The sequence below is a fragment of the Eubalaena glacialis genome, chromosome 1 (assembly GCF_028564815.1).
Source record: "Eubalaena glacialis isolate mEubGla1 chromosome 1, mEubGla1.1.hap2.+ XY, whole genome shotgun sequence".
Classification (NCBI taxonomy): Eukaryota; Metazoa; Chordata; class Mammalia; order Artiodactyla; family Balaenidae; genus Eubalaena; species Eubalaena glacialis.
Window position 1 is genome coordinate 60,955,327 of NC_083716.1, and position 12,295 is coordinate 60,967,621.

General features: G+C 36.9%; 2 protein-coding genes across 3 annotated transcripts in view; one reads left to right on the forward strand and one right to left on the reverse strand.

Annotated features, from left to right (window-relative positions):
* The window catches only part of ADK (adenosine kinase), a 503,819-nt gene that overhangs the window by 289,441 nt on the left and 202,083 nt on the right, over positions 1-12,295 (reverse strand). The gene's annotated exons all lie outside the window — the stretch shown is intronic.
* LOC133095572 (proteolipid protein 2-like) lies at positions 2,025-2,564 on the forward strand. Its single transcript, XM_061197257.1, has one exon. It carries the CDS (start codon positions 2,064-2,066, stop codon positions 2,520-2,522), a length of 459 nt encoding a protein of 152 aa, XP_061053240.1. The 5' UTR covers positions 2,025-2,063; the 3' UTR covers positions 2,523-2,564.

The following is a 12,295-nucleotide window of genomic DNA, read 5'->3' on the forward strand; positions in this document are numbered from 1 at the left end:
TTTATCCCGTCTATTAATTTAAGCACCTAAATATTTTAATTTTAAATCCACCTAATTTATTAATTCTTTGTTTACAACAGTATTCACTTCATTCTATTGGGGTTTTCCAAAACAGACTCAACAAAGGTAGTGTTAATTTTATTTTCCTATTTTATCTATAAAATATGATACTGGCATTGGAGTTGAGAGAGACAGATTCTACTAAGAAAACATATATCTATTTTCTTTAATGAAAGTTGTTTTAGCATCTCCATAGAAGATCCTATTTCTCTTTTGTTTTATTGCTATGAGACCAAATTACAGATTTTGTAACTCTGAACCATCCTTGCATTCCCAGAATTAACTTCTCAACTTGGTCACTGACAATTATTAATGTGGTACTAAATTTATTTCCAAATATTGTATTTGGGCTTTTTTTCACAACAGTCATAAATAGTATTAATCTATACTTTTAGTTTTAGGCTTCCTTATTTTTCTTTCTGCTATCCTTGTTGGTTTATGGTATCAATAGGAGACCAGCTTGAAAGAAAAGAATCTGGAAGGGTTTTTTTTCTCCTATGCTGCCCAATGGTTTAATTATCTTAGAATAATCTGATGTTCACAAGTCTGGTGTATTTGCCAAGTGAAGTCACCTAGGATTTTTACTCTTGTGGAGAGGAGGCTCTTTGATAATCTGCTCTATTTCTTATATGAGCATTACACCACACAGATTTTTCTCTTTTTAGAATGAATTTTGGTAATTTATTTCTCTCAGAAAATAGTTCACTCCATCCAAGTAATTCATGTCATCCAGAGAAATGTAAATGTAAACTTCCAATGAGACCTTACTTTTTACACATCATACTGATAAAGAAGACCCTGATTATATTCTGAATTGGTAAGGATGTATTAAAACAAACATATGCATTCAGTTCTGATAGAAATGATAATTGGTAAAATGTTTATGTGGACAAATTTGACAATTTGTATAAAAATTTACCATGCTTATGCTCTTTCAGCCAGCAATTCTTATTTCTAGGACTAAATTATAAACATACACAGATGGAAGGGACTTCCCTGATGGTCCAGTGGCTAAGACTCCGCGCTCCTAATGCAGGGGGCCCAGGTTCGATCCCTCGTCAGGGAACTAGATCCCACATGCTGCAACTAAGAGTTTGCATGCTGCAACTAAAGATCCTGCATGCCACAACGAAGATCCTGTGTGCTACAACTAAGACCTGGCACAGCCAAATAAATAAATATTAAAAAACAAAAACAAAAAAACCTATTCAGATGTAACCTTCTATGTGACTCCCACATAGGAAAAAAAAAAGATATACAGATGGAAAATAACATGCATATTAAGGTACTCCTAAAGTATCTTTGTAAACCATCTAAATGTTAAACAGTAAGAGATTCATTAAACAAATTATAATACTGGGACTTCCCTGGTGGCACAGTGGTTAACAATCCGCCTGCCAATGCAGGGGGCACGGATTCAAGCCCTGGTCCAGGAAGATCCCACATGCCGCGGAGCAACTAAGCCCGTGCGCCACAACTACTGAGCCTGCGCTCTAGAGCCTGTGAGCCACAACTACTCAGCCCGCATGCCACAACTACTGAAGCCCACGCACCTAGAGCCCATGCTCCGCAACGAAAAGCCACCGCAACGAGAAACCCACACGCCGCAACTAGAGAAAGCCTGTGCAAAAAGCAACAAAGACCCAACGCAGCCAAAAATAAATAAATTTATTTAAAAAAAAAGAGAGAGAGAAGGTGACAACTGTTACATAAAGCACGAATCTCTAGTGGTCCATAAATATGAATAATTACTATTCTGAACATAACTGAAAGTAATCTGATCTATCTAATGAAACATATTATTTAATTGTTCATATTTGCCTAAATTGTATGCCATCTTCATAAAGGACTATAACTGGTATTGCTTTCATAAAATCAAACCTCTCCCTTCGCCCTGGGGCCCCCGTCCCGGGGGGATGGCAGGCAAGACGGCTGGGTGTGCACCGTCCTCGAACCCACAAGAGAGCAGATCCTCTGCGCCTCTCAGGACTCCGGTCCACGCCATGGCGGATTCCGAGCGCCTCTCGGCCCCCGGCTGCTGGGCCGCCTGCTCCAACTTCTCACGCACCCGACACGGAATTCTCCTGTTTGCTGAAATTATATTGTGCCTGGTGATTCTGATCTGCTTCGGTGCCTCGACATCAGGATACTCCTCCTTGTCAGTGATAGAGATGATCTTTGCTACTCTCTTCTTTGTCGTCTACATGTGTGACCTGCACACCAAGATACAGATCATCAACTGGCCTTGGAGTGATTTCTTCCGAACCCTCATAGCGGTCATCCTCTACCTGATCACCTCCATTGTTGTGCTTGTTGAGAGAGGAAACCACTCCAAAATCGTCGCAGGGGTACTGGGCCTAATCCCTGCATGCCTCTTTGGCTATGATGCCTACATTACCTTCCCCTTGCAGCAGCAAAGACATACAGCAGCCCCTACTGACCCTGCAGATGGCCCAACGTAGGTGAACTCCCTTCATTTCTCTCAGCAACCTGCAAATAACACCGCCATCGAAATAATTCCTCCCAGCTCACAACTGAGGTAAAAGTGCCTTTATCGAGAAAATTTGTCTTCCAGACTGCCAATCAACTCCTCTGGGTATGGCCACCTTTATGGGTGTGCCTAGGTTCCCCTTCCTTCTGCAGTATCCAAACGGAGACACCAGTTCTGCCTCGACAATGCCCCCACCTAAGCCACAAAATGACGGAAGAGGGTGCCTCAGATTTCAAGACTCCAGGCCCCAGGTTGTAACCCATTCCAAACAACCTCCTCAGTGTCCGTGTGTGTGTGTGGGGGGGTGGGGGTGGGGGAAGGGGGCTCTGTGGAGGAATAAATAAATAATAAGTAGATTATTAGGGGGAAAAAAAAATCAAACCTCTCTAAGTTTCTTATTTTGCCAGATCTCAAATTTTTAAATCCTCAAAATTTTCAGTTTTCTGTCACATGTTGTTAAATCAGTTCTAAATACACAAACAGTAAACGGCAAAGTTCTTCAATTTAACTAGACACCACATGCAATCAACCTGCTACGCCTACCAAGAACAGAGCTTCTCAATGGTGAGCTAACTTCCACCCATCCAGCCAATCTTCTTCTCCCTTATTTGAAAAGCCCACTGCATAGCCGTTAATTTTCACGTAGAGATTTTGTGAAAGAAGGAAATTATAGCTGTCATGATGGGATGGACAGCAACTACTACCAAGTAAGGTCTATGAAAATGAGGCCAAGGATTGTATCACTGCATACTGGATTCTAAACGCTTTACATGGGAGGGATCCAGGCAGGACAGTAGAATGAGATAAGGTTCCTTAGGTCAATTCTTCATTTTACCTCACAAACTCCGTGTATACATGCATACATATTTATCTTTAGGGCCAAACATACACATAGTTTAATTTCAAAAAGAGAAAATATACCTCATCCTATTTACCTTGCACTTATTTCAAATTTCATTAACAGAAGATCAGGCCTTTCATTTCCTAATAATATAAATATTAAACAGGTACATATTTAAATAACTTTATGAATCAATGTGAATACATGCTCCTGAAAATGCCGAAGATGGAATAAGAATATTGACTGGTACAGAAATAAAATTAGAAAATAGGAAGTTACTGACTCTTAATGGATGGCAACAATGCCTCTGAGGGGGAAAACAAAAGACAAGAAGTAGGGAATATGGGTTCTCAGTATTTGGTCACCTATAAGCAGCAATGCACAGGGTAGTACCTAGGAAGCCAGCATTTTGGCTCACTTTCTTACAGTTAAAGATGACTAGCAGGCAAATTAGTAGAACCTGGAAAGTAGTATCACAGATTCTCAATTTGACAATTCATTATTATAGATTCCAGAAGTTGATAGTGAACTGCAATACACAGACTATATCTATGAAGAATGAAGAGCAATTTCCTAAGATTTAAGACAGATGCCTGATTCACTTACAAATTCAAAATTTTTATCAATAAGCTGTTATATTCAAGAGCCTATTCATAAAGTACTGTTACAATAAAAACTGTCTTAAACATTTTCTTTTACATAATTTGAATTTCTTCCAGTGGAATCAAGAACATTTTGCAATAATACTCAACTTAAAATTTTAAAAAACCATTATTTTCCTATACGCTTTGTCTTGGATATTATCAACTAAATTCAGGGTTAATGGGGAACCTTAGATGATTAGCAAATGCTTTAAAATTCCTTATTTATATAGCACAAAATGTATTGTTAAGCAAAATTCAAACCTTTGATTTAAGCCTCAGAAGTTAGCTAAATTGTTCATTGTTCCAAGTAACAATCACAATGTTATTTCATTCAGTATGGTGAATATCTTATGAGAGCATGTATTAAAAAGAATGTAAACATCTTGAATACCAACTTATAGAAGGGTATTCATTAGGGTCCCACATTTTACTTTATCGTATCTATTATTTATGTGACAAATCACCATTGTATTACATTACACGTGTGAGTCCTTCAAATCAGAGACAGTTATATAACTAACTGTATATATAAGCACAGATTTTTAGGACACTATTGAAATGACTGCTTTTACAGAATAAATATAAACTTTTACAATTCCATGAAATAACACACCAAAAATCAAACCCAACTAAAATAATAATAGTTTAACAGCACAGCTAAGCTTTTTTGATCATTTACCATGTGCCATGAACCTTCCTAGGTAATTTATGTGTATTACCACATTTAGTTCTCTTAATAAACTACAAGGTTATAGTGTTTTGAGTTATCATCTCATTTTACTTGTGAAGAAACTACTGCTCAAAGAGTTGACGGCCACTCAGTATGAAAGAGAAGAACCAGGTCTAGAATCCAGATCTTTGCCTCCAAAGATTATACTCTTCATTATAAACTTTGTTTATATTGCTGTCAAAATACACCAACGCATGACATTAAAAGAAAAAAATTCAATAATTAGATTAAAATAAATACCTATGCTTGTACAGAAATTGTGCTTTTGCCCTGTCAAAACACTAAATAAAACTAATACAAACCAGAGAATCGAGCAGTAAAGAAAAATACAACTTTCTCATACAGGGTTATATCTATTAATCACTTCAATCACTCAAAATGTATTCACTGAAAGTCTTCCAAGTCATAGAGATTATTGGAGATGTTGAGGACACACAGTAGGGAACAAAACAAAGTGCCTGCCCTCATGATGCTTATATTTTAATGAATACAAAACTAATAAAAGAAGGAAAAATATTAAAATAATAAATTATAGCAATAGGCTAAAAAGGGAAAACAATTATGTTACCAACTCAACAACTATTCTTAATAAAATCTGTGAAAATACAAGGATTAGAATTATTCTTCCCTATCATGAAGCATATATGTTTGAGCTATTTCATGAGTTTGTAAATTGTATAATACTTATAGCAATAATTATTGCCTATAAAAAAAAAATCAGAAAATAAAATCTGCCCTGTAGAGACACAAATGAAATCCGCCACCCCACCAAAGTCAGTTTTCTAATATTTGTAGATTGATTTCATGGATCACACATATCTCCAGTCTTTGAATTCCCCTTTAAATAAATTGCAACATCTTACCTGTACACTAATTAGAGTTAAATAAAATTGTTGACATGTGTTCATTTCATATCTGAGAGTCCCATTTTCCCTTTTAAGAATGTTAGCCTATAAAAGTACTATCATTATTCCCATTTTACAGAAGAGGAAACTGAAACTTGAAAAGGTTAGGTGACTTGAGACTTCCCTGGTTGCGCAGTGGTTAAGAATCCGCCTGCCAATGCAGGGGACATGGGTTTGACCCCTGGTCCGGGAAGATCCCACATGTCGTGGAGTAACTAACCCGTGCACCACAACTACTGAGGCTGCGTGCCACAACTACTGAGCACACACACCACAACTACCGAAGCCCGCACGCTCTAGGGCCCACGTACCGCAACTACTGAGCCCGCGTGCTGCAACTACTGAAGCCCACGTGCCTAGAGCCTGTGCTCTGCAACAGGAGAAGCCACTGCAATGAGAAGCACACCGCAACGAAGAGTAGCCCCAGCTCACTGCAACTAGAGAAAGCCTGAGCTTAGCAAAGTAGACCCAACGCAGCCAAAAACAAAATTTTAAAAACAAATAAATAAATAAATAAAATATAGAGAAGCAAGAAAAACCACAGTCCTGCAGCCTGTGGAACAGAAACCACATTTACAGAAAGACAGACAAGATGAAAAGGCAGAGGGCTATATACCAGATGAAGGAACAAGAAAAAAACCCAGAAAAACAACTAAATGAAGTGGAGATAGGCAACCTTCCAGAAAAAGAATTCAGAATAATGATAGTGAAGATGATCCAGGACCTTGGAATAAGAATGGAGGCAAAGATTGAGAAGATGCAAGAAATGATTAACAAAGACCTAGAAGAATTAAAGAACAAACAAACAGAGATGAACAATACAATAACTGAAATGAAAACTACACTAGAAGGAATCAATAGTAGAATAACTGAGGAAGAAGAACGGATAAGTGACCTGGAAGACAGAATGGTGGAATTCACTGCTGTGGAACAGACTAAAGAAAAAAGAATGAAAAGAAATGAAGACAGCCTAAGAGACCTCTGGGACAACATTAAATGCAACAACATTCGCATTATAGGGGTTCCAGAAGGAGAAGAGAGAGAGAAAGGACCAGAGAAAATATTTGAAGAGATTATAGCCGAAAACTTCCCTAACATGGGAAAGGAAATAGCCACCCAAGTCCAGGAAGCGCAGCGAGTCCCATACAGGATAAACCCAAGGAGAAGCACGCCGAGACACATAGTAATCAAAGTGGCAAAAATTAAAGACAAAGAAAAATTATTGAAAGCAGCAAGGGAAAAACGACAAATAACATACCAGGGAACTCCCATAGGTTAACAGCTGATTTCTCAGCAGAAACTCTACAAGCCAGAAGGGAGTGGCATGATATACTTCAAGTGATGAAAGGGAAGAACCTACAACCAAGATTACTCTACCCAGCAAGGATCTCATTTAGACTTGATGGAGAAATCAAAAGCTTTACAGACAAGCAAAAGCTAAGAGAATTCAGCACCACCAAACCAGCTCTACAACAAATGTTAAAGGAACTTCTCTAAGTGAAGAGAAGAAAAGGACCTACAAAAACAAACCCAAAACAATTAAGAAAATGGTCATAGGAACATACATATCAATAATTACCTTAAACGTGAATGGATTAAATGCTCCAGCCAAAAGACACAGGCTTGCTGAATGGATACAAAAACAAGACCCATATATATGCTGTCTACAAGAGACCCACTTTAGACCTAGGGACACATACAGACTGAAAGTGAGGGGATGGAAAAAGATACTCCATGCAAATGGAAATCAAAAGAAAGCTGGAGTAGCTATACTCATATCAGATAAAATAGACTTTAAACTAAAGAATGTTACAAGAGACAAGGAAAGACACTACATAATGATCAAGGGATCACTCCAAGAAGAAGATATAACAATTATAAATATATATGCACCCAACATAGGAGCACCTCATTACATAAGGCAACTGCTAACAGCTATAAAAGAGGAAATCGACAGTAACACAATAATAGTGGGGGACTTTAACACCTCACTTACACCAATGGACAGATCATCCAAAATGAAAATAAATAAGGAAACAGAAGCTTTAAATGACACAATAGACCAGATAGATTTAATTGATATTTATGGGACATTCCATCCAAAAACAGCAGATTACACGTTCTTCTCAAGTGCGCACGGAACATTCTCCAGGATAGATCACATCTTGGGTCACAAATCAAGCCTCAGTAAATTTAAGAAAATTGAAATCATATCAAGCATCTTTTCTGACCACAACGCTATGAGATTAGAAATGAATTATAGGGGAAAAAACGTAAAAAACACAAACACATGGAGGCTAAACAATACGTTATTAAATAGCCAAGAGATCACTGAAGAAATCAAAGAGGAAATCAAAAAATACCTAGAGACAAATGACAATGAAAACACGACGACCCAAAACCTATGGGATGCAGCAAAAGCAGTTCTAAGAGGGAAGTTTATCGCTATACAAGCCTACCTAAAGAAACAAGAAAAATCTCAAGTAAACAATCTAACCTTACACCTAAAGAAACTAGAGAAAGAAGAACAAACAAAACCCAAAGTTAGCAGAAGGAAAGAAATCATAAAGATCAGAGCGGAAATAAATGAAATAGAAACAAAGAAAACAATAGCAAAGATCAATAAAACTAAAAGCTGGTTCTTTGAGAAGATAAACAAAATTGATAAGCCATTAGCCAGACTCATCAAGAAAAAGAGGGAGAGGACTCAAATCAATAAAATCAGAAATGAAAAAGGAGAAGTTACAACAGACACCGCAGAAATACAAAGCATCCTAAGAGACTACTACAAGCAACTTTATGCCAATAAAATGGACAAGCTGGAAGAAATGGACAAATTCTTAGAAAGGTATAACCTTCCAAGACTGAACCAGGAAGAAGCAGAAAATATGAACAGACCAATCACAAGTAATGAAATTGAAACTGTGATTAAAAATCTTCCAACAAACAAAAGTCCAGGACCAGATGGCTTCACAGGTGAATTCTATCAAACATCTAGAGAAGAGCTAACACCTATCCTTCTCAAACTCTTCCAAAAAATTGCAGAGGAAGGAACACTCCCAAACTCATTCTATGAGGCCACCATCACCCTGATACCAAAACCAGACAAAGACACTACAAAAAAAGAAAATTACAGACCAATATAACTGATGAATATAGATGCAAAAATCCTCAACAAAATACTAGCAAACAAAATCCAACAACACATTAAAAGGATCATACACCACGATCAAGTGGGATTTATCCCAGGGACGCAAGGATTCTTCAATATATGCAAATCAATCAATGTGCTACACCATATTAACAAATTGAAGAATAAAAACCATATGATCCTCTCAATAGATGCAGAAAAAGCTTTTGACAAAATTCAACACCCATTTATGATAAAGACTCTCCAGAAAGTGGGCATAGAGGGAACCTACCTCAACATAATAAAGGCCATATATGACAAACCCACAGCAAACATCATTCTCAATGGTGAAAAACTGAAAGCATTTCCTCTAAGATCAGGAACGAGACAAGGATGTCCACTCTCACCACTATTATTCAACATAGTTCTGGAAGTCCTAGCCACGGCAATCAGAGAAGAAAAAGAAATAAAAGGAATACAAATTGGAAAAGAAGTAAAACTGTCACTGTTTGCAGATGACATGATACTATACATAGAGAATCCTAAAACTGCCACCAGGAAACTGCTAGAGCTAATTAATGAATATGGTAAAGTTGCAGGATACAAAATTAATGCACAGAAATGTCTTGCATTCCTATACACTAATGATGAAAAATCTGAAAGAGAAATTATGGAAACACTCCCATTTACCGTTGCAACAAAAAGAATAAAATACCTAGCAATAAACCTACCTAGGGAGACAAAAGACCTGTATGCAGAAAACTATAAGACACTGATGAAAGAAATTAAAGATGATACCAACAGATGGAGGGATATACCATGTTCTTGGATTGGAAGAATCAACATTGTGAAAATGACTATACTACCCAAAGCAATCTACAGATTCAATGCAATCCCTATCAAATTACCAATGGCATTTTTTACGGAGCTAGAAGAAATCATCTTAAAATTTGTATGGAGACACAAAAGACCCCGAATAGCCAAAGCAGTCTTGAGGGGAAAAAACGGAGCTGGAGGAATCAGACTCCCTGACTTCAGACTATACTACAAAGCTACAGTAATCAAGACAATATGGTACTGGCACAAAAACAGAAACATAGATCAATGGAACAAGATAGAAAGCCCAGAGATAAACCCACGCACCTATGGTCAACTAATCTATGACAAAGGAGGCAAAGATATACGATGGAGAAAAGACAGTCTCTTCAATAAGTGGTGCTGGGAAAACTGGACAGCTACATGTAAAAGAATGAAATTAGAATACTCCCTAACACCATACACAAAAATAAACTCAAAATGGATTAGAGACCTAAATGTAAGACTGGACACTATAAAACTCTTAGAGGAAAACATAGGAAGAACACTCTTTGACATAAATCACAGCAAGATCTTTTTTGATCCACCTCCTAGAGTAATGGAAATAAAAACAAAAATAAACAAATGGGACCTAATGAAACTTCAAAGCTTTTGCACAGCAAAGGAAACCATAAACAAGACGAAAAGACAACCCTCAGAATGGGAGAAAATATTTGCAAACGAATCAACGGACAAAGGATTAATCTCCAAAATATATAAACAGCTCATTCAGCTCAATATTAAAGAAACAAACACCCCAATCCAAAAATGGGCAGAAGACCTAAATAGACATTTCTCCAAAGAAGACATACAGACGGCCACGAAGCACATGAAAAGATGCTCAACATCACTAATTATTAGAGAAATGCAAATCAAAACTACAATGAGGTATCACCTCACACCAGTCAGAATGGGCATCATCAGAAAATCTACAAACAACAAATGCTGGAGAGGGTGTGGAGAAAAGGGAACCCTCTTGCACTGTTGGTGGGAATGTAAATTGATACAGCCACTATGGAGAACAATATGGAGGTTCCTTAAAAAACTAAAAATAGAATTACCATATGACCCAGCAATCCCACTACTGGGCATATAACCAGAGAAAACCGTAATTCAAAAAGACACATGCACCCGAATGTTCATTGCAGCACTATTTACAATAGTCAGGTCATGGAAGCAACCTAAATGCCCATCAACAGACGAATAGATAAAGAAGTTGTGGTACATATATACAATGGAATATTACTCAGCCATAAAAAGGAACGAAATTGAGTCATTTGTTGAGACGTGGATGGATCTAGAGACTGTCATACAGAGTGAAGTAAGTCAGAAAGAGAAAAACAAATATCGTATAGTAACGCATGTATGTGGAACCTAGAAAAATGGTACAGATGAGCCGGTTTGCAGGGCAGAAGTTGAGACACAGATGTAGAGAACAAACATATGGACACCAAGGGGGGAAATCTGCGGTGGGGTGGGGATGGTGGTGTGCTGAATTGGGCGATTGGGATTGACATGTATACACTGATGTGTATAAAATTGATGACTAATAAGAACCTGCAGTATAAACAAACAAACAAACAAAACAACTAATACTAAACTTTCATTGGGTTATTTGTATGGAAATATGTTAATATAAATGTTTCAGACATTACATGAAATTTCTAAAAATCTTATATGTTCTGGTATAATGTTATAAGTCATAATCCTAGTTATTACTTTAAAATGTATATCTCAGAAATAACTAATTTTCTTGTCAACTGCATTATTATGAACTTTCATCAAATCTTTAACCGTGGTCATTTTTAAGTCTTTTGTCATTTACAGACAGTTCTGGGTGTACTCTGATGCTTTTGTAAATATGTTCCTATAAAAGGGTTTCATCTTCAGGAAATTCATGGAAAAGACTCTGACAAGTACAGGTTTCTGGTACCTGACTGTACTGCTGAACTGAATGAATAAGCATTTTCAGAACTCTAATGAAAAACTGATGAGCTCATAAAAGTGCTAACAAAAGATCAAGATGAAAAAAAAAAATTAATTACATGGGACTGAGTGAACTGATGAGGATGAGTATAATTTTTGTGACTTTCTGTTTGAATTTAAAAAAAGAAAAAATCCCACAAGGACTCAGAGGCAAAGAATATACAAATCAATTTTCACTGCAAAGTAAAGGAGCTGTTACAGTGGAGGATTACTGGACTGAATGTCAATATTATGACATAGTATGAGTGTGTTTCATGTTTGGTTATTGCAATCATTGTTGTTTTTGTTGTGGTCATCCATGTACAATGCTTGGTGTCAGTCTATTTATCTCTTGTAAAAATAAAATATAGTGTGTGTGTGTGTGTGTGTGTGTGTGTGTGTGAAAAAATAAATAAATAAAATATAAATAATAAATAAATAAAACATATTATTACAGGAAAAAAAGGTTAGGTGACTTGCCCAAGTTTGTACTTGCCCAGCTTTGCTTATTGCACAGCACATTCCCTAAGCCACTACGCTGTGCTAAGCTAAAATTTAGACTATTTTTTTACTTTCTCTCAAGTATCTTAACGCCAAAAGTACCAAAGAAAACAGAAATACTCTAGAAAAGCTTGTCTTAAAAAACATGGCAGTTGACAGTACCACTATGTAAT